Source organism: Galeopterus variegatus, unplaced genomic scaffold (assembly GCF_000696425.1).
Source record: "Galeopterus variegatus unplaced genomic scaffold, G_variegatus-3.0.2 Scaffold454, whole genome shotgun sequence".
NCBI classification, from domain to species: Eukaryota; Metazoa; Chordata; class Mammalia; order Dermoptera; family Cynocephalidae; genus Galeopterus; species Galeopterus variegatus.
Genome location: NW_007726565.1, coordinates 604,507 through 628,354, shown reverse-complemented (window position 1 = coordinate 628,354; position 23,848 = coordinate 604,507). Strand labels below are relative to the sequence as shown.

General features: G+C 49.4%; 1 protein-coding gene across 3 annotated transcripts in view; it reads right to left on the bottom strand.

Annotated features, from left to right (window-relative positions):
- Positions 1-21,232, bottom strand: part of BRD1 (bromodomain containing 1) — a 47,878-nt gene extending 26,646 nt beyond the window's left edge. The window contains exons 1-2 of one of the 3 annotated variants that reach the window (XM_008568959.1): positions 19,691-21,232; positions 3,200-3,356 (exon numbers count right to left, since the gene is read on the bottom strand). In XM_008568959.1, coding sequence (XP_008567181.1) covers positions 3,200-3,356; positions 19,691-21,057 — 1,524 coding nt within the window. In that variant the 5' untranslated portion in view covers positions 21,058-21,232. The remainder of the gene's footprint in view (positions 1-3,199; positions 3,357-19,690) is intronic. The other 2 variants (XM_008568958.1, XM_008568960.1) reach the window with 2 other exon arrangements.
- Between the last annotated feature and the right edge of the window lie 2,616 nt (positions 21,233-23,848).

The following is a 23,848-nucleotide window of genomic DNA, read 5'->3' as shown; positions in this document are numbered from 1 at the left end:
ACTTGTTGCCAGAAGAAACACCATGCCCCGCAGCATTTCAGTTCCAAACACACACTGCAGGGGATTCCGTGCGGGGGGATGGGCAGACGACGACCAGAAGCCCCTCCCATTAAAACCACCTGTGCTGCGAGACAGGCCAGTCCAGTGATGAGGCACAGGCCAGCTCCACAGGGTAGAGGCTCCTGACAAGTCCACTCAAGTCCTGGGCCACGACCAAGGGCCTAAGACCCCAAGGGCAGAGGTTCTAGCCCTGCCAGCTGCTGGGCTCCTGTGCCACCAGCAAGAGGGGGCAGAGGCCCCATGTGTGGGCAATACCACCCAGCACTGCTCTGAGGACAGACACCATAAAAGCTGGTGGACGTGCTCACAGAGAGCAGGAGAGGATGGGGGCAGGGGGCAGGATTAACAAAGAGGCAGTCGGTCAGGCCTGCAAACACCGCCGAGCGTGCACTGATGACAAACTACCACTCAACCTAAATCTAAGCAGTCACCTCGAGCTCCTCCTCCCCCAGTGCACACCCGCAGCTCCTACTCACTGCACATGCCAGTACAAAGGCCCTCAGAAAGGTACCTCCTTTCCACCAGGCCAGTACCTGCAGGGACCCTGAACACATAGCCAGGGCAGACCACTGAGAAGGCGGCCATCCTTGACCCTGCTGCGGCACCGGAGAGCCTCTCCTGAGGCACCTGCCCGCCCCACAGGAAGGTCAGGAGCAGGAGAGAAGGAATACAGGTGCATCAAGTCACAGCATCAGGTACTTCTCAAGCTTCAAATCGTTAAACCACACCCAGCCTTAACCATGCCACGTGCAACCTTAGGTTTTAGACATACCCCAGAAAAACCAACCCTCACTGGCACAACGTGGCATCACAGTCTGAGTGGGGCCCTTCAGCTCTACCCCCGCCCTGCTCATGACACAGGAGCAGCAGGCACTGTGGGCACCACCGGCACCACCAGCTCTCACACTCCCACACCAGCCCCATGGCTCTGAGCAGGCGGGAGGACCTCCAAGCACAGAGTGAGCCTTCTCCAGCCATTTCTGCAAGCCCAAGTCTCTCCCTCCGGACTCCCCTGTCCACCCAGCAGCAGAGCTAGAGGCATTCAGCAGCAACTGTTTTCAGTGTTATGGGCTCAAATCAATGCAGCTCCTTTGACTCCTTCCCAAACATCTTTACAGAGCCCTGGTCCTCTGCCAGGACAGCTAGCCCCTCCCTTCTAGTTGTCCCATGGTCAATGCTCTCCTCTTTACAAACTGATTTTGTGTGTGACATGACATGACGTGAAAACCACCATGCTCCTGGTGGCTCTTAGGGCGATGGTGGAGAGGCGGTCACAGAGGGAGGCCCCGGGCCAGGGTCTGCTCAGTGTTTGCAGGCATGACCCTCTTCTCCCCTCCGCCTCGCTCCATCCAGCCCTGAGCCCTTTGTTTCCGAGCTCCTGTGCGGGCTAAGGGTGATGTGCCTCCCACCCCCAGCCCGCACAGCCACGTCAGCATTTTGTTTTACATGGAATCTGTTGACTCTGTTCCTTTGTGGTTCACCCCATGGCTTATGCGGAGAGTTCCTTCCAGCCCCAGACAAGATCCAAGGTCTGAATTCTCAACTTCCTTGCATCCAAACACTCCTTCCCATCTCTTCACCATCACTGGGGTGAATTCTACAGCCTCAATCCTGCCAGCACCCCAATCTTCCCACTTCACTCCGCTGCTCATAACTCCACGTCTCCGGGAGGCCTGTGGCTGTGTGGGGAGTCCCCACAGGGTTGTGGTATAAGAACAGACGTGGAGCAATGTTTCTCAGCACAACAGAATGAAAAACATGGTTGACTCCTTCGACAAACAGAAAATACTTTCTTAAGCCACTACTCTGTGCCAGGCACTTCAAAATAAAGCCTGGCAATTTAAGGGTTCTTGCTCAGTAAGGGACGGACTTACAAACCTGAGCAGCCTCCCAGTAGTCACAATCCCCCTGAGCAGATGCGTCTGCGTCGGCCCCGTGGAGGCAGCAGAGGGGAGCAGCCTTGGGGAGGGCACACAGAAGCCCCTTCTCCACGGCCAGCACAGCCTGCGGTGATGACAAGGTCCCACCCAAAGCCCCTGTCAGGGAACTAAGGACTCCACCACCAAAACCAGACTCACAAATCAGTAACCTCCTGGAAGCAGAAAGCACTCCAAGGAGCAGTCAGTCCCAGGCTCAGAGCAGCCTCCGTAACTACCAAGGAGCACACCACAGCAGCGCCGCGTGGTAGAACTGAGCCATCTTCGCAGGGGACGAGAACAGCAGCAGAGCGCTTGAGACAACACAGGTGCCGTGGCCCACAGCGACCCGTCTACAAACTCTACAGACCCAAGCTTCTATCGGCCGGGGACCAGCACTCTGTAGAGAGTGTGGCCACCCTATCTCACACCCGGGACTGCAGTGGAAAGGACAGCAAAGGGTTTCTACGAGACTGCGCTCTGCCGCACCTCCCAACCTCAGCCCGAGGCAGCAGCAACTGTGGACGCACCCTTACCAAAGGACCGGCCACATCTGTGGAGCAATGCACTGATGAACTATTTTTGTTTACTCTCGTGACATCTGACAGCAGCCAATTCTTTCATTTCTAAGCCCTGCTTTCCAAAACTGTTTTACAGTATCAGATGGTTCTTTAAACCCAAATTAACTGCTAAGACGTAAGAGTTTGTTTGGGTTTGTGCTTTTGTAAAAGAAGACTCCCACTCCCTCTCTCAGCTCTCTGGACCCCTACCCATGTCCTGTGGTCAACACTAAACCAGCCTTCAGAGCAAGGCCCTTCACATACATCACTCCTTGCACAATGTCTCCAAAACCCAAACTCCAGGCCCAGCTCACAGAGCCCAGCTGTTGGGCCCAGGCTCTCATCAGCCTCCCCTCTTCTGTCCCCAACGGGATGCCTGTGTGGTCACAGGCTCACAACTTCCCTGGCACCCCTGGTCCCCAAGTTGGCAAAGCACCAGGCACAGAGCAGTCACCCCACTGGGCGGTGCAGATGGACGAATCACCTGCACAACCACAGGCTGACAGCTCAGGGCACTCGTACCTCCTCATGTGATCCTCGGGCTGGACAAGCCGGGCCTGAGGACAAAGATCACAGGGCCCAGCCTGACCCAGGCACCCTGTCCTGGAGGTGGTGTGTCTGGTCAGTGTCAGTGAGCAGTCGCGGAGGGTACGGGCCACGTACCTGCTGTGTGTTTCTCTGGGACTGCAGGCTGGACTGGAGCCGCCGCAGCAGGGGAGCACCGTTCCTAGACAGCCTCTTGAGTAGCCAGTAGCTGTGAGCTCGCTCCACGAACTGCTTCTTCCGTTGAATGGCCACCTGATTCGCAATCCTATTTAATCTAAAACATGGAAAACTCAGAGTTTAGCGGTAACGCAGTGTATCAGGATACTCTCGTCATGGAGACTAAAATGACAGTGCCACTTCTACTAAACCCACACACATCCATACTCTGCGTCCCTCGCTGAGCATCACACACACAATTCCTACCACCCCTGGTATTGCTGAAACAGAGTTCCTGATCTACCTACTTGAATACTTCTTTTGATTTGCTGAAATATTTATCAGATTAGACATCTAAAAGAAAATACTCTGAGAAAAGCTTTAAATGTTAGAGTTCTTTATGTGCTTTCTGTCTACACACAGGTGGACCTCGACCAATGTCTACTGAGAGCCCCATCAGTTCCAACATAAGTGAGACCAGGTCACACTCAGGAGAAATGGAGAACGAGGGCACTAGCCCCACTCTGTCACCTCAAGCAGGAAGAGATGTGACAATCCAGGGCAGCAGCAACGGTGGCAGGACTGCACCCACAGAGCAGTCACAGTTCTTGCAGCAGTCATAAGTGAGACCAGGTCACACTCAGGAGAAATGGAGAACGAGGGCACTAGCCCCACTCTGTCACCTCAAGCAGGAAGAGATGTGACAATTCAGGGCAGCAGCAACGGTGGCAGGACTGCACCCACAGAGCAGTCACAGTTCTTGCAGCAGTCATCCTCATGTCTCCACGAAAACGTCACCCTTTTAAGGACTTTAAAATGCAAAGTGATTTTAAAATCACTTGCATGAGGAAAAAAGATGATAATTTTAAAACCCTCAAAGACTAGCCAGAAAGTTTTCATGTCCCTGTTATTACCCTTCCTGCTGTGACAAAAAATAATTCATCAATTTATCTCACAAAGTCACTAAAAAAAAATCTAAATTTAATCATAAGCCAAAACTTAACAGAAATATAAAATGCAACAAGGAGACATTCCTCATTGTGCACCAAACGTCAAAATTTCAGGATAGAAATTAAGGAATTTTAAGATCAAAATTTTAAAAGAATGCAAATCAAAAGTTTTACGGAATAATCCACAAACAGAAATGTCAGGTAAAAACCCCAGCTCGTCTGTGTCCAGTTCATTCCTAAGACTGCTCCAATCACATGGCTCTCGCCTCCTGGTTGAGCGCTGCAGGGGACACCGCCCTTCGAGGCACTCAGGAGCACGTGCGGCCCTCCTGGGGTCACCAAGTCCCTTGATGCCTCTTGCACATCACACAGAACCAACACCACCTTTCCTGGCAGGACATGGCTCAAGTGTGGGCCTTGTGGAAGGACACCGACCCAACTGGGAACCAACTCCAAGAGCAAATCCATGCCAGGAACCCCATGGGGGCTTTTCAAGAGTGGCCCATGGAATCCAGACTGATGAGGAAGGTACCAGGAGCTTCCATGGGCAGAGATGCCCCAGTGCGTCCACATCCTGCCCACCACCAAGGACCACATCACCAAGGACATGCAGATGCAGGCAGGAGGGCGGCTCCGGTGGAAGGTGAGCTGGGGGACGCAGGCTCTGACCACGAGGCACCACATCTGCAGGTGGGCCTGGGCTGACCCTGTCACCTCACAGCTGTGATTTCTGTTTTTTACCACTTTTGACTGAGCATAACCCGTGTGCAGGAAACTGCACAAATCATACCACGTACAGCTCAGTGATCTTGACGTGAATACTGATGTTTCAATGCACATGTACACACTAAGGGGCATTTCTATGATCAAATGAGAGAACAAGTGTTTTTAAATAACTTGAAGATCCAAAGAAATGCTGGTTGGCAATATGCTTACAAAGAAAGATTCTGACCTCATAAAACATGCCACCATCTTCTGCAGTCAGGATTTTTGGACATTGAGAACAGCTCTCGGGCAGTGACAGCAGGCTTTGATGAAAACGCTGCATGTGGAGTGCTGGCTACACCTCTGACTAGCTGCTGCCAGCAGCAAAGAGGGAGTGGATGACAGGTGCCCATCACTGCCTACAGGAAGGACAGCAGCCCCTCCTGGGAGGCAGGCTTGCCAAGTGAACACATTACCATCAAACCTGCACCCCTCAAACCCCCAGACCCAACTACCAATTCACAGGAAGTGGAGGGCAGAATAACACCTTAAACCATGCCACAGACAAGCACTCAACTCAAGTCCAGCCAAGGGACCCGCTATGGTCAGGAATCTAGGGACCCGAGCCAGTACAGGTATCTGAGAGGACTCTCAACAATTAAACTGCAAAGGGAAGGAGACCAAAAGGGACCTTTCAGAAAAGAGAAATTAAAGGACACAAGTATTATCCTAGAGGCACGTGTAAACCGGGTGTTTAGGGAGAAAGGTGCAGGAGTGAGTCCCACACAAGCCAGAATGGTGCTTGGTCCCAGGCAAAGCATGGAGGGAATTAGGGGCTGGCGAGGTCCTGACCTCTGACACAGATGTTGATTACAGGGTGTTTACTCTATAGTAATTCATTAATCTACACATCTGTTTTACACAACTTTCTGATGTTGTATTCTTTTTAAAATAAAATACTTTCAAAACATGATGTTGGCAAGCGTATACTGAAGGTTTTCCCAAGCCTTTCTGAATGCAACGGCTATTCTAGCCCTTCTGCAGGCGCACAGGTGCCCAGATTTAGCTTCTCGTGAAACTCAAGGAGGATGGAATTGGAGTCCAGTTGATAAACATCGGTTTGCAATTTTTGGTATAACTTGGAAATAAGTTTTAAATCTGAGTGCAGTGCTACAACAAGACTGCTTCTGTACAGCCTACTTACACATGATCTGGGTTCCAGCACTCATATCCATAAAACAGAACCCAGGAGCAGGACTAAGGGTGAGCCTGTCGCATCCGAACAGTGAGGAATACTAGTCTGTGGAAACACCAACGAGTCTTTTTAAAGCCCCATTTCATCGAGAGGCATCCTCATTAAATGTCACTTATGGTTAAGAACTTTCAAGTTGTACACTTGTTTTGCTTGAGTGTGTACTAACAATTTTAACAACCTAGTCAGAGCGAAACCTCGATGCTCAAAGCCCGGCAAGATGGGCATGCAGGTCAGGATGGGGTTGGCAGAAGCAGGCCCCAGGCAGGGGCTGCATGTTCTAGGAGCAGGATGCCAAGTCAAATACCGGACCACCCAGGATCCACTGGAAATGATGTGCATACTTCCTGTATTCCAGAAATTATGCCTTTTCATATTTGACCTTGGGGTGAAAAATGCTAGACTTCAACTCAAGAACATGGATGGCACTGCTTTTCAAAATTATTTTAGGGGTTCGTGTGAGCAAACAAGCCTGAAGAACCCAGGGTTACACAAAGGGTTTAAGGGACTGAAGAGTGACTTCCAGGCTGGGAAGCCCAAGCCCCTCCACAGACACAAGAGTCAGGGACACAACTCCAAATAACAAAACTAAAGCAGAGACATGAACGTCCCAAAGGCTGGACAGCTCAATAAATACCAGGAAATGAATCCCTGAAAATGAGAGAAGGTCACCAGATTTCCAGCATCAAATGTCCCTTGGGTTTTTCAACTAGGGGAAGACACTCAGACTTCATTAAGTCAAGTACACACGTTGACACATTGGTATTAACATGGAAACCACTAGAAGTACCATAATGAAATGTATACACATGAAATCCTAATACCATTAAGATATCAATACCACCCAAAGTGATCCAGAGTCCATAAAATCCCTATCAAAATCCCAAAGATGTTTTTTGCAGAAATAGAAAAACTGACCCTAAAATTCATAAAGAATCTCAAGGGACCCTGAATAGCCAAAACAATCTTGAAAAAGAACAGAGCTGGAGGACTCACACTTCCTGATTTCAGAACTTAATGGAAGCTACAGTCATCAAACCAGTGTCGCACTGGCATAAGGAAAACAGACAGCCTAGAAATAAGCCCTCGCACATATTGTCAAATGTTTTTGACAAGGGTGCCAGGACCACTCAGTAGAGAAAGGACAGTCTCTTCAACAAATGGTGCTGGGAAAAACAGATAGCCACATGCGAAAGAATGATGTTGGACCCCACCTCACTCCATGTACAAAAATTAACTCAAAACACATCAAAAACCCAAATGTACAACCTAAAACTACAAACTCTTAGAAGAAAACATAGGGCATAAGCTTCATGACATTGGATTTGGCAATGATTTCTTGGAAAGGCACAGGTAACAAAAGGAAAAAATAGACAAATGAGACTTCACGAAAATTTTTTAAATGTGGGCATCAAAAGACAACATCAGTGGAGTAAACAGCAACCCATCGTGTATCTGATAAGGGATTAAGATACACGATGAGTTGCTGTTTACTCCACTGATGTTGTCTTTTGATGCCCACATTTAAAAGAGAACTCCTAAAAATCAACAAAAAATTAACAACCCAATTCAAAAATGGGCAAAAGACTTTAACAGACCTTTCTCCAAAGAAGGTATACAAATGGACAATACACACATGGAAAGATGCTCAACTTACACAATTATTACAGGAATGAGATCCCACTGCATGCCCATTAGGATGACTACTATAAAATAAATAAATAAATAAAAATAGCGAGTGTCAGCCAGGATGTGGAGAAACTGGAGCCCTGTGCTCTGCTAGTGGGACAAGACGGTGCAGCCACTGTGGAGAACAGCGAGGCAGCTCTTCAAAAATTAAAAAGAGAATTCCTAGCAATTCCGCTCCCAGGTATACACCCAAAGAATTGAAAACAGGGACTCAAACACACATTTGTACACCCACGTTCATAGCAGCATTATTCATAATAACTAAAACATGGAAACAACCCAAGCGCCCACTGACGAATAAATGGATAAACAACATGTGCTCCATCCACACAGTGGAATATTGTTCCGTCTTAAAAAGAAAGGAAATTGACACCCTACAACACAGAGGAACTTTGAGGACATTATGCAAAGCAAAATAAGCCAGTCACCAAAAGACAAATTCTTTATGATTTCACTCATATGAGGCACCTAGAGGAGTCAGATTCACAGAGACAGAAGACAGAGTGGTGGGTGCTAGGGGCTGGGGGAAAGGGAATGGGGAGCAATTGTTTAATGGGGACAGAGTTTCTGTTTGGGAAGATGAAAAGACTGTGGAGATGAGAGAGGTGATTAGTCACACAGTGTGAATGTGCTCAGTGCCCCTGAACTGCACGCTTAAAAATGGTTAAGATGGTAAATTTTACAGGTGTAAAATATTTTTGAAAACTGAAAATAAAAGTTAGAATAGAATGTGAACCTTCCAAATGAGCAGAGAAGGAAAAATGCCTCTCCCATACAAAAAAAGCAACAAAACCTGAACCAATACATGAGGGGTAAAGAGGACCTAAACTCATTAATTAAAAGAGGTGGTCAAATTGGCTAAAAAAAAATTCCAGTTTTAAAAGACACAGCAAAGCTAAAACAAGTAAGGAAAACGGCCAGATATGTACTGACCAAAAGAGGGGGTACCACTGACTAATAGCAGAAGCTCAGGTAGAGCCCAGGGCTGAAAGGAACTCACCAAGCTCCAAACCTGCATGGACACCTCATAGGAAATCTTGAAAAGATCAAGTGCAGAACCTTGCAGAACTGCAAGAACTGTCAAGCCTATAACCCTAATGAAACTGACAAATGTGAACACAATTTATACATTTGATTCAACAGGCTCACACAGAACGGCATCTAGTAATGAAGAAACACGTATTACTCCCAAACAGAAATGGATTGTCTGCAAAAACTGACAACATACTAGGCCATAAAGTCTCCACAATCAAGGGATGAATGAGTTTCACACAGGCCCTAACCTCTGACCACAATAAATGCAAAAGAAATAAATAGTTTTTAAAAATTCATTTGGTAAATAAAACATGTACTTCTAGACTGCTAACGGGCAGAAGTAGAAATTACAACATCATGGGCCAGCCCATGGCTCACTCGGGAGAGTGCGGCGCTGGTGACACCAAGGCCGCGGGTTCGGATCCTATATAGGGATGGCCGGTGTGCTCACTGGCTGAGTGTGGGGTGGACAACACTGTGCTGAGGGTTGCAATCCCCTTACCAGTCAAAAAGAAAAAAAAAAAGAAATTACAACATCATGGGCCAGCCCGTGGCTCACTCGGGAGAGTGCGGCGCTGGTGACACCAAGGCCGCGGGTTCGGATCCTATATAGGGATGGCCGGTGTGCTCACTGGCTGAGTGTGGTGTGGACAACACTGTGCTGAGGGTTGCAATCCCCTTACCAGTCAAAAAGAAAAAAAAAAAGAAATTACAACATCATAAGAAAATGATGAGAATTAAACATCCAGGGAAACATCACAGATCACGACTGGAGGAGCCACTGATGAGCAGCCCAATAAGACCTGTGACCTGTGCTCGTCAGCAATGCCCCTGAGCAAGCCAACAGTAAGAACACATGAGACAGTCCCAAAAACACGAAAGTTCGGTCTTGGAAAAGACTAGTACACAAACTGTGGTAAGGACCAGTCGAGAAAGAAGAGAACAACACTGTTGGGAATGGGAAAAAAAGAGAGAGAGATCCAATTGAAAATGAATACAAGGACCACCTTTATGCCAGTGAATTTGAAAACTCCGATGTAGAACAAATCTGCAGAAAAAAGCAACGTAACAAAACTGACTTCTAAAGAAAAAAGAAAACCAAAGTACACCTATGTAACAATCATTTTCTAGAAACTAAATCAATAGTTTAAAATTTTACTCCCACCCCCAAAAGGAAAGAAAAAGGTGATTCTTCAGAAGAGATGAAATGCCCAAAACAGGCACATCCGCAGGGACAGAAAGTGGATTGATGGCCACCCATGGCTGGAGAAGGACAGGAGGTAGAGGGTGATGGCTAAGGGGCAGGGTTCCTTCTTGGGGTGATGGAAATGTTCTAAAATTGGTTGTGGTGAAAAATGCATAACTCTGTGAACATACTAAATCCACTAAATTGTACACTTTAAATGGGTGGATTTTATGGTGTGTGAATTATACTTCAGTAAAGCTGTTTTTTAAAAAAACTGATAACATTCTCCCACTGAGTTTGTGGGGCTGATAACACCAAGGTCCAGGATTCGATCGCTCTACTGGCCAGCTGCCAAAAAAAAAAAAACAAAAGTAAAAATTCTCCCACTGGTGGGAGAAGCATGGATGAAATGGGACGCACAGGTAAATCCAGCAGCATTGGTAGTCTTCTAATTCTTAGGCTGCTGACTGAGCCCAAGGATATTATTTGGCATCATTATTTATACATTATGCATGCATAAGTTATGCACATGTGCCTGCAACAGGAATCTCTGCAAGAAATTCCTCAGAACCACAATATTCCAGACAAGCCGCTTGCACAAGGACACTCACTGAACGATGGCTGCCTCCACCAGCGAGCCAACACCAGCTCTTGCAACAAGCCCCTGTAACCAACAGGGTTGGTCAAGGCAACTTATGTGGACCTCTCCCTTCCATTCTTTTAAAAGCTTCCCCTTTCCCCAATCTCTCTGGATGCACCTATGGCCCACCACAGCATGTGTATCCCGGGCTGCAATCCCTTGCTACTCCCAAATAAACTCTCTTTTGGAGAGTCAGCCTCTCTGTTGCTCATTTAGATTGACGTTTGATATATATGTATCAAATAATATCAATTTTTAAGGTATATTAAAATCTACAGTACTAACGGACTAAAAATTCAAAAACAGAAAAATAATTCAAAAAATTAAAAATATGTTACTATTATAAACTATTTGTGGTGCAGAAACAAAAGGAATCTTCCTTAATCTAAAAGAGCATTTGTAAGCTCCTCCAGGAAGCAACACAGCAAACTGTGAAACATAAGAGGTAGCCCCCTGTAAGTCACCAGGACCACAGCAAGGATGTCCACTATCACCTCTTCAAGCCAACTCTGGACTGGTGGTCCTAGTCTCAACTAAGTGTGCACAAAGATACGAAAACGTGAAGGATCAGAAAAGCCCACCCAAACTGTCATTTTTCAAAGATACCATCCACAAAGATAATCCAAAAGAATCTACAATGTATTACAACAGTTTAAAACAAAAAACCTCTAACTACACAAATGGCTAAAAAATGCTAAGTTTAAAAAACATACTACTTACATTAACAGAACAAGTTATCTAGACATAAACCTAACAGATTTTTATGGAGAAAACCATGAACTTTTATTATGACATAAAAAAGACCAACATGAGCAGCAAGGTAAGGCCATGTTTGAGTTTAAGTGAAATCAACAGTATAAAAAGTTCAAGCTTCATAAAGAAATGAAGTCACAGGGGCCCTAACCAAAGCCTGATGAGATGAAGCACAGACCTAAAGCTACTGCCCACTGCACACGGGAGAGCTGAGGACCAGCAGAGCCAGGACTGTGAGGAGCAAGTGTGCTCACCCAACCTCAGACCAAGGCTCGGCACAAGGCCACCACAGGTCTAGGGATGAGGCCACCCACACGGAAAGCCCGACAGGTAAGAGCTGACCCTGCACACCAGCAGGCAAGCAGGAAGGCCCACAGCATGCACGATTCGCTGTACACGGGGGAAAAATGAAATCACACCCTACCTCACACCATCTCGAGCAGTCAATAGGAGATAAAGACTCCTGGAGGGAATACAGGGGAAACTTTACGACCACAGGGTAGAGATGGACTTCTTAAACCAGACCCAAAGTGTGCACAACATAGGAAAAGACGGATAAATTTGACTATGCTAAAATTAACAAACTTCAGCTCATCAGACGCTATAAAATTCTGGTTATGTTTTTAAGAATCTTCATATACTGACATATTTGTAGATGGAATTACATGACTGAGATATACTTCAAAACAATCAAAAGGAAGGAGCAGGCAAGGGAAGCCTGGCCAGGTGCGCATAACTTTTGAAGCTGGGTTACAGAACACAGGAGTTCTCTCTGTTTTAAAGATTTCCAAATTAAACAAGAATTTTTTAGACACCACCAAAAAGTAGAGGATTGGCCGAGAGGGCAGACGCACAATGAACAGTGGGCACAAGGCCTGACAGGCAGGCGGGGGCTGCAGCCTCCCAAGCCCCAAGAAGATGCACACCAGGCTGGCGGCAAGGGGGTGACAAGACCAGGTTGTACTGGAATGCCACATGCCCATAACCAGCCTTGCTGAAAATGCCATGGCCCACCATTCAAACCCCACCAAACTGCATCTCAGGAAAACTCCTGCACTAGAGGCTGGGCCCCACGCGCACCTGCCTACCCATCACCAGGGAACAGCTGCTTTCTCCACACACTGGAGAAACCAACTTCAGTCAGAGTGAACCAGAGCCACTGAGCATGCTGACCATAAAGCTGGTGGCCAAATGACATGTCCAACATGACACCAAATGAAGGCTGGACACATCCACCACCCAAGGGTGCGTGTGCACCTACGCAGAAAAACCACAAGTACGTGGATCACAAGAACCCACCCCAAATTTACAATGAGCGGCTGACGGGTGAGTTGATGGGACTGGAGGGGCCAAAAAGTGACCTGTGGTATTCATTTAATATAGTTTCTTTAAAACTCATGAAAAGTAGGAAAAAAGCACCCTTCAGAAACCCTACACACGTGCACATATGCTGGAAAAACACTCCCGTAATGTTCCCAGCAGTCACATCCAGAAGTGAGATTTTACAAAGTATCCTCCTCCTTTTTTGATGCTTCTGTATACACGTGAGTCTCGAGGATGGACACAGCTCACTTTCAGAACTGCTCAGAAGTAAGGATGGCCATGTCTTTTCCTTTTTGGTGTCAAATGATTCGAAATCAGACCCTCAAGGCCTGCAACACCCAGCATATGCCTCCAGAAGTGGACCGCTGGGGTGCACTAGGCCACATGCTCACCTCTGGCCAACAGCGATGTCCATGTGGGCCTTGGCACCATAATCAATCACCACAAAGGCAGCTGGCAGGCTCGGTGCACCCAACTGGCTGCCAGCAGAGGGACACTCGCCACAAGTAACTGACCAGAAGCCAAGATCTCCTCAACGGTGACAGCCCAACTTGACAGAGTCCACTTTACTAGATCACTGGCCTGAATCCCCTCCTCAAGCTAGCGAGAAGTGATGTTCCTGGGTACCCCAGACCTCCCCCACAATGCCCATGTCCTGCTGTAGTAGATGACTCTGAAGATCAGGCCTTCCTGGTCCACTCCAATGATAGACCAGTACACAAAGATGGGAGAAGGGAAGTTGGAGGGAGGGTTGGAGTTAACAGTCACTTTCTAGGCCTCACAGGGAAAACGGACAAAGCAGGAACCATCAATGACCCTCAGTCTGGGCCAACTCGGAAGGGCAGGGACTGTGTCATCTTGAAGTCTCCCCACAGACCACCAATTAGACGCCAAGAGGAAACACCACCAGAAATCATACAGTGGAGCCACCTACGACACTGTCATCACTAGCGAGGGCAGGCAGATGTCTCTTCCTCCAGGTGCCCCAGGTGAGAGGGACACAGCACCTAGTTGGTATTCAGGCACAACCGAGTCATGAGGAAACAACAGACAAGCCCAGGATGAAGAACATTCTACTAAAAAGGGGGAAGGGCCATCTTTAAAAGCATTAGCATCATAGATAAAGAAAAGCTTTAGAAACACCCAGATCTAAGGAGGCTGAAGAGACAAGACAGTTACAACTGGTTGACCCCGGACTGGGTCCCCTCAAAAGGCTACAAAAGGCATAACTCATCTCTCCTGCTCACTGCAAAGGCAGGACACAAAAACCTATGCCACGCCTGGACCCCAGGACAGAACCTGACACTTGGGCAAGGGCCACGTGTGTGATCCCCTCAAACGGGTCAGGGGTGCAAAGGATGCAGGTGAGATGAAACACTGGCAACAGGCGATTCTGCATAAAGGGCACGTGGGCCTTCTTTGCTCTCATTTTTGCAGCATTTTGTAAATTTGAAGTTATTTCCAAATAAAGTACTAAATAAAGCTCCCCACCAACCTGGTGCTGGTCTCAGTGTGTGCCTGTGGGAGGCTCTCGTGCCCTCCATGTGCCCCGAAGAAAGGCACCGCCTCTGGCAGCTCTCAAATCCAAGCCCATCAGTTCCATTGTGAATCTCAGGTGTGGACTTGGAGGGAGCATCAATCAAAACGACATTCTCCAGGGCCGGCCCGGTGGCGCACTGGAGAGTGCGCCGCTTGGGAGCGCGGCGGCGCTCCCACCGAGGGTTTGGATCCCATGTGGTGACTGGTTCCCGCTCACTGGCTGAGCGCGGTGCGGGCGCAACACTGAGGGTTGCGATCCCGTTGCCGGTCCCCGGTATGGGCGCAGCACCGAGGGTTGCGATCCCCTTACCGGCCAGTAAAAAAGACAAAAAGGGAAAAAAAAAAAAAAACGACATTCTCCAAGTCTTAGCCCAGGTAACTCCAAGACTGGAGCAGTGGCAAAACTGTGTGCGGCAATAATCTGTTCCCAGTAGTAAAGAAAACTTCAAATAAAGTTTCAATACTACCTCTGCCAAAGTAAGTAAGTACAGTGGAAGTGAACAGAAACTGTACAAGTCTGCTACACTGGTGGACTCTCCCCTCTAAGAGCCTGCTCTGTGCACCCGGAATGCTTCAAGGAAGAGACCCAGGCCCCGTTGGATGGTGCCCTGCAAGGACTGAGGAGTGGGGGTGATGCCAGACAGGAGATCCCCAGGACAGAGCCCCGGGGGGGGGGGGGGTGCCCAAGGAGGTGGGAACAGAGCAGAGTGGCCTGAGGTGTCCAAATGACTGTGCTACTGCAGGACACGGCTCACAGCCCTGCACTCAGGAACACTGATTTTAGTTCAACAAACGGATCTTTTAAAAGAGCCAAAGAACACATCAGAAGAGCACAGTGACAGAGTGGTAAGACATACATCCTAACCCAGACTTTTCCCCAGCACTATTTTTAATTTCCTTCAGCTCTTTGGATCAAAACAAATCTGCTCACCAGATGGAGGAAAGTCCTTCCAGGCTGCGGGACCTATGAGGTGCCCAACTCCTCTCACCTCACAATCTGCACTAAAACCAAGGAAAGCCACAAAGCCCCACTAGGGCAGGAGTTAGGACATGTGAACTAGCACTCAGGAGACACATCCAGGGCAGTGTGTCACACGGGACAGGAGGGCATCTGAAGGCTACTCAGAGAGACCGAGAAAGGAATCCGGCAGGAAGGTACAACACTCCCTGGCCCCACTTTTCCATGTTTTACTTCCCAGTTTGTTGTCTCAGTGCTTCTTTCCAGAGCAGCTACTACTTTAGACATGACGTGGACTGCTTCCACAGGTGCTCCAGACACGGTCTCCAGAAGCACCCATGAGAGCAAGCTCACAGCCCCAATGCTCCCAAGGCGTCCAGGGCAGGGCTTCCACCTGGGAGGGGCCGAGCCAGTGTCTCCTGTTCCCCAATCCATGGCAGCCAAAACTTTTATAAAATTTAATAAAATTAACGGCCAGAACATGGAGTGGAAAAAATGCACACAAAACACAAGCCCGGGCCAAGCCCATGGCGCACTCGGGAGAGTGCGGCGCTGGGAGCGCGGTAGCACTCCCGCGGCGGGTTCGGATCCTATATAGGGATGGCTGGTGCGCTCACTTGGCTGAGCACAGTGCAGCCAGTCACCAAAAGGACAAAAAAAAAAAACACAAGCCCAAACTTTTCTACTGCTACATTCAACAAGCATCAAATTATTCTGTCCAGGGATACGGCGACTAAGTGCTCACGCTCCTGTTCCATCCTTGCCAGCTGCCCAGAGAGGTGGCCGCCATGCCGCCCATGAACACGGCGACGTCCAGCAGCTCCATGCTGACACCTGCGTGTGACACCCAGCAGCTCACGCACAGACTTCCCGGGGCTGAGGCCCGGCCCGAGTGCGGACCCCGTGGTGCCACCTCACCAGACAGCCGCTTCCGCTAGCACAACCAAAACGGGTGACCAGATCCAATGCTCCTGGGGAGTGACCTGTCCCTCCTCTTCCAGAGCCTTCTCTCAGCTTGCCTGATCCTCCCCCATGAAGCGGCATGGACCGGATGGATGAGCGAGCAAGGAACAGACCCCATCGGAGAGCAGAGGAAAGCCAGCGCCGCCCCAGAGGACGGGCGCAGCCACGCTCACCAAGGCACTGGTTTTTCTGGGAAGGCAATGAGGGGGAACAGGAGTTTTCTCTTTTGCAGGCTTTCCTCCTCATGTCCTCCCCGACTTTTAAGTGTGCTGTTCCTACATGGAAAGTTCTTTTCAGTGGGGCAGGTGAGGGAGAGAATGCACAGGAGCAAGGGCATATCCCTCAGACCCTGCAGAAGGTGCTCAAGAGCGGCTCTGAACCTCTGCAGGTGCCCCCAGGCCCGAGACCCGACCCCCACAGAAGAGCCAGGAAGTCCGGATGGTCCCACCCAGGGCAGAACAGAGCCTTCAATGCCACCAGAGATGCACCCCGCACCGCACTGGCCCTCCGCACTGGCGCCATCTGCAGCCAGCCCCGAGCGGCTGACCCCAGAAGAAGCTTCTCAACGGCTGCGCAAAGCCACATCTTGACTCCAGAGTCTATCACTTAGAGAAATAAAAAGCAATCTTTGTGGTTTAAAAATGCTAAATGTCAAAAAAAGGAACATATTATCCTCCTCTCATTAAAAACAGACTATAATCTTAGAATCAGTTGGTCTCAGTTACCTCTTTTACTTGAAAACTTTGTTTAAACCACTCAACTCATAAAAGCAGTCAAAATCCCTGCACGCGGACCCTGTTCTTTCCACAGTGAATAAGGGAGGGCCTCTTTTTCTAAGATCTCCGAAACAACTGCTTGCATGGGCCTGTATCCCTCTTCCAGCATGAGCAGCCTGCTCCTGAGCTGGCCTACAGTCTCATGTCGTGACAGACACTCTAGACAGGTCCTACTCCGGAGGCCATGGGAAGTGCACAGACTAAACAACTGCACGCGGCACCCCCACCAAAGGTTTCACGTCAGGTGGATTCATCCCAATCTACTCTCAGTTCAGACACACAGCTGACTTCTTCATGCACCCAAGGGCCTATAAATGGGCCTGCCAGATCAGCTGCCTTCAGGCCACAGCAAGTCTGAGAACCCAACTTCAGGCAGTAGGCAGCGAGTCTCAACCTCCAACTGCATCCAGCACTGTGCTAGGACCTACCCCTCACAACAACCCCACCACGTGACCCCATCACTGTGCTTCCAACAGGCCAAGAGAGATTTTAGCTCTTCTGCAGGTGACAAGGTAGCCTAAAGTGCCAGGGTCTTCTGGAGACACTGGCCAACCCAGGCTGTAAGGCCTGCACCCACACACATGTCCAGGTAAGCATTTTATCTCTACTCAAAGCTGAAATAATAGTTCATTCTTAAATTAGGAAAAGAAAAAAACATAGGCCAGACTATACCTTTAGTACATGGTTTAGCTACATCACCTGCTTTGAAATATTTAGATCTGAGGCATGAATTTTCTTCTCAATCACCCATGACCACTTCAGGCCAAGTGCCCCTGTTTTCCTCCTGCAAATGCTTTCTCCTTCACAGCTCCCGTGTCCCAACACTCGAACACGGGGAACCACAGGACAGCGAGAGGGATCCCAGCCAGGACCCGCCCTTACCTGGAACAGGTAATCATTTAGTAGTGCTGGCCTTACAGAGAAGGCAGCACCTTAGACTATTGGCTTTTCAATTTGTTAGACTGCATTTTTTGTTTCACTTACTTCAATTCCAGTAAAGCTGAAATTTTTAGGCCTCCTGAAACAGAAGCTCTTGGATAAATCCTATACTTTGTGATTCATATGTAGAAATTCCAGTGAAACCATCTTTTAAAAAAGTCAGATTAACTGATTTGCAAAGACAGACACCTTGGTTATGACAGGTTTCCTCTGATGAGAAGGATTATGAACACTTTTTATTCACTTTGTCTGATTTTACTGATTCTGTAATGAGTATTTTTCTGCTCGTGAAAAACAAGATTTTATTTGGGGAGAAACGTCAGCAAAATTAAGTAACATTTACATAAGTCATTTTAAACTTCTAATTCTTAATGCAAAGTCAGTGCTCACCCTTCTTGGGGTATAACCTGTGTTTTAAGTGTCAGACTGCACCACACTGTCACAACCTAGCTAATGAGCTTGCTGTAAACTTGTGACACATGACAACCCATCTCCATCGCTTAGTCACGTGTGGGTAAGCATGAATTGTTTCAAATCACAAATACACAACAAAATAATACAAAAGGCTAACATTCAATATGTTGAGGATCATTTTTACCTTTATAATAAAAATATCCTGAATGTGTGAAACAAGTATAATGTTATTAACAGGTAAATCACTTCCACATCATAAGACAGACCCTGTAACAGCAGTCACCGTGCAAGCTGCTCTCAGGAGCAGGCATCCACTCCCACCTCCACTTCTGTCTCAAGGCTTCACTTGGTGACCAAACATCCTGTACATAAAGAATGTCACGTCCTCAAGCTCAAGAAAGTGTCTGAGCGGGCAGAAGAGGTGCCAGTTAACCCGGAAAGGGGTGTTTGCTCGGCACTCGCAGGCTCTGGTGTGAAAATTCACCAGGTCACTTACCTCCCGTTCTGAACAAGGCAAAGAGCATTTTAAAGATAATGGAACTAAAAGAGCCAGTCAGTGGTAAGAGAAACAGGTCAAGAAAAGGACACAAGTTAAGGGATGGGACGGGCCCAAGCTGATTAAGAACAACGACCCGTGGTGACAACGCAGGAGTAAGTGACACGCAGGAGTAAGGCAGGGCCTACTGGCAGCAAGCACCCCACTCCCACCCTCCAGAACACGCTCTCTAGGCCAGAGAACACTTACACAGACCAGACAACATCCACGCCATTGCAGAAATTGCCAGCAAAGTGAGAAAGGCTGCGACAACAAAGGAGCTCCCCACCTCCCTCCCCACAGCTGCCATCAGTCCCATTCTGACCCCACTTCGGGGTCTGCCTTACTGAGCCACGCTGCTTGACTTTTCCAACAAATTATGTTTTTTTTAAATCCTACAATGTTCCAGAACCTGGTGGGGGAGCAAGGCAAGCACAGCATTTTGTATTCAAGATGGCAACAGAACTTGGGAGCCTATGAGGCCTGGAGACCCTGGTTCAGTGAAGGCTAGTGTGGCCACGGTTACCACGACAGCATCTGGCTTACCCTGATAGGCCACTATAGGCAGTAGGGAAACTATAAATTGCTCCTAGTGCAAAAACTAAGAATCTTTTACAGCTATGCCCCAAAAGACATGGTAAATGAAAGGACCCACATTTTAGAGGAATATCAGGAAGTTGTGAAACAGGAAATGTGACGACTACCTAGCATGGCTCTCTGAAAGGCCCGGGCTGCGTCCGCCCTGGTGTCCCTTGCTCTAGGCTCCCTCTCAACTCGGGGTTCAGATGCGCTTACCTCTGAGGAGGAATGTAAGGAGCACACACAGTTGGCAGGACCGCACAGGGCTCAGCAGGCATTTTCTTAGCTTTTTTTGCTTTCTTCCTGACCTTGGATGTGGACCTGACAGTTTTAACTGCACTCTCTTTTCGACAGACACCGTTTTTCATTTCAACATCCCCGTAAATGTTCAGAGGCCTCCGGGTGCAGCCTGGAGGCGTGTGGACGTCACAGTAAGCGGTCTTTCTGACGGAGAAGGTGGTGCTGCCACCAGTCAGTTCCTTCACAGGCTCCATTTTCATGTACAAGCCGGCCTTCTGAGCACATGTCACATGGAACGCTGTGTAGCAATTTGCTTTGTGGCACTGAATGCAGGCACCCACGCCCTTCTGCTTGCAGAGGTAGCATGTCAGTTTCCACCGGGCTGGGGGGATGTTCCTCACGCCATCGATGGGCTCAATGAACACCGTGTTGGCAAAGCCAACCTCTGGGATCCACAGGGCGCACACCACATGGCCCCAGCGATCGTCATCAGTCTTTTTGAAGGCACCACCCTTGTTGGGGCACAGCACACAGTCAGCTGGCCGGGCCCGGGACTGCAGGCAATGGCGGCACAGCCACTGGCCCTCAGGGATATAGGGCACCCCATAGCACTCCTGGTGCACAGCCAGGTTGCACATGTCACAGAAGAGGATCACATTGCTGTTCTGGCACTCCCCGTCCATGCAGATGCAGCACACAGCGTCCTCGTCAATCAGGGACTGCTGCTCACCCTGCTTCTGGTTCTCGCAGTACGACTCCTTCTCAAAACGGTCCATCAGGAACTCGAACATGTTCTGTGACACGGCAGAGATGCAGTCGCCCTTGCGCTTCTCATTGATGATCTCCAGCCAGGCGTAGTCCTCCTCGTCCATGTCATACTCTACCTCGTTGTCCAGCTCCTCGGCCGACTTCTCAATGAACTTGTAGTACACGGGGGGCCTCCTGGGGGCAGACGGGGGGCTGTACTCCACAATTCGCACCTTGGGCTCAGGAAGGGCACTGGCCGAGGCCGGCGTGCCATGGGCGCTGGGAAGGGCTTCATTTTTCTTTTTGACTCTGTTGTTTTTGTGACGCTTAGTTCTTAAGCAAACAGGTGGTCTCTCACTATTTTCCTTATTGCTGTTGCACTCACTCATTTCTTGAGCAGTGAGGTCATCTTCTAATATGATCTCCAGGGGATCAAAAATACTGATCCTGTGCAAGCGCCCTTCAATTTCTATCTCCACCATCCTTTGAGCTTGAGCGTACGTTAATGTTTCTCGTGTGGGGGACTGTTTAATACTGCACGGGGAGGAAGGATGCCTCGCTGCAGAGCCTCGATGACATCGTCCTTTCCTCCTCATTTGGTAATGATCACCTAAAATAAAGTCAAAGGTAAAGTTAATTCCATGCAGGGTAACAAAAGACTTGAGAAAACCATGAAAATAGGCTTGGACAGAGCTAACTAATCAACTCAGCGATCAATCAAAATAAAACTCACAGCCAACATATGCCTAAGCTTTCCAAAACCACTCATCCCAGGACGCACAATCATACTTCAACAACCCTCCAGCAACACATCCTAGGCAGGCCTCAGAGTGACTCCCCAGGACCAGAGGCAAAGACCAGTGGTACGGAGGTGCAGCAGCACGAAGGCACAACCTCCAGTTCCTGCTGGACCACCCCTGCAGGGCACTGGGATTCCCACCACTCACCAGGCACCTTTTTAGACCAAGCCAACAGGTCACTGAGGCAACAACATTCCCTCCAGAGTAGGGATCCTGGTCCCAAGTCTGCCAGTATGGGACTGTCTTTCTGGCATCCAGGCCATCCCCAAGGAAGTCCACACACAGGGCTGAACTCCACCACGCACAGAGGCTGTGACCATGAGACCAGGCATGCTTAGTGGCCACTTGGTCCTAACGAATACTCCCCCTAAGCCACTCTTTCTCATCCCCACTGCTGCCCAGGAGAGTGCCCCTGTAAGCCCAAGTACACCACAGTCCTTGCAGCATTCCCAGTGGGGCCCGGAAGCTTCCATGGTCCAGCAATGCAAGGAGGTAGGAGACAGATCACGGTCTGATCATCTTCTCCATAAACATGTCCTCCTCACACACACCAGGATCAAAGAGGGGAGCCCTGGGGAGACAGTCTTCACCTATGAGAGGCCCCAACCCAGCTTCTGCAAAACTGCAACAGTGACCACCATGGAAACTTCATCAGGGCCAAGTCAGCCTGCCTCTTCCCCTCAGGACCACTTCTCAGCTCTGGCTTGACCACCACACTGAGCCATGTCCTCTCCCTCTACAACCCAGATATGTGCAACGTACCAAAGGGCATCTCTGCTCTCTTCCTGGCACACGTGGAGATAAGATGCTCTGCCCTTGTTCCACAGCAAGGGCTAATCCCTAAGATCCCCACACTGCATGCAGAGCCCCCCATTATGAGGGTCTCCAGCGCTAGCTCAGGTGCCTGAAATTTTGGCCACAGAGATTTATGAGAATTTGTTCTTTTCAGAGGTGGTCAAAACCAGTGAGCAAACAGCCTGCTCAGACTCCTCCCTACAAACAACCACATTTAATTGAAAGGGACCAAAATAATTTTTAAGAGATTGACTCATAAATTTTCTAAGTTGAAGCCCAAGGGCCACTGCAGCATCTGGCCCTGCCATGTCAGGGAAGCCTGGCACTGCAGTCCTGAGGTGAGTGGGAGCACCCGCAAGAGCCTGAGTTCACAGCCTCGCAGTGATCTAGCTGGTCTTCAGGAAAAGCTCTCAACGTGCAGGCTTCACTTTGTAAATTCTGAAAGGAAATCCCAGAAAATCCTAAACACACTGTTTAACACAGATTCTGCAGACTGTGGTTTATCTTTTGCTAATTAGAAATCTACATTTTATGTTCAAATTAGATAGCAGTTGCCTATAAAAAGGAACATGGAAGAAACCGAAGTCAGCCAAACCCCAACTCACCCACATCTCAGGGGCCTCCAGGTGCCCACTCAACCCTGGATCCCCAGACAGCTGTCAGCAAAACCACCACCCAGCCAGCCCTGCACCTCCAGTAGCAGCCCCTGAAATCCCTTCTGAGTTGATTTGGGAACAGCCCCCTCAGGGTGTCAGCACCACAGCCTGCATGCAGGGGACCCTAATGCACCCAGGGACGGCTTCATGTGTCATTAATGATGAGGTGGGGCAGAAGCAACAGATGGTTACTCACCAGATTAAAAACAAACATGTAATTTTCTCCTCTACAGCAAAGTACCAAGTAGCTCTAACTATAAGCAGCCCTTCAAAGCCCACACTCTCCAAGTGGGCACTGGAGCTCTTTATCTAACCACTTTCTACAAGGAGAATTTAACCTAATACTTCATGGTCACAGCAGCTCTGTAATTTGAAAATGTAATTGTGACCAGGGGAACGAGGGCATTCAGCAGCACCGCGAGGCACAATTCCCTACGCCCAGCGGCTCTGTTCTTGGCCCTGCAGCTGTGTCCACGCTCGGCGCTTCTGTCCGGGGACAAGCATTTCCACAGAGAGGGATCAGCAAGAGCCGCGAGCGTGCTTCCTGCGAAATAATGTTGCTAATTACATCCTGAAGAGCTTCGTGGGCCAAAAGAGGGGACGCCTCCGCACTACTATCAGCTCGCACGTTCCAACCGGCTCACTTCCTGCCTGGCTTTGGACAAGCCATTTAAAGTCTCGGAGCCCCTGTCCCTTCCCTACAAAGTTCACAGGGACAGGACCGGCCTGCCAAGGTTGAGTGCGATCACACGAGCTGCCGTACGGGCTAGGCAGGGCAGTGCTAAGGGAGGAATGCCCACGTCCACGAAGTGCGGTTCCCGAGACACGCCCGAGGCAGACCCGGGCCGGGCGAGCTTCCCGGGGGGCCACGCGTGCTCCCGGGGGAGTGGCTGCCGGGGTGCACGAAGGGGTCGGAACTCAGCGGCACACGACGGGCTGCGTTCTGCAAATCGCACCTCGACAAAGTTACTTGCGAAGAGGCCCGGGGAGGCCGGCCGCGCGCCGAGGCGCTTCCCCGCAGGCGCCTGGGGCCGGGGCCGGCCCGCCGAGGAGCCCGCGGAGCACGGCCCTCCTCACGGCAGTTTCCGGGCTGGCCGAACAAGCCGAGCCTGTTACATAACGCGGCCGCCCGGGCG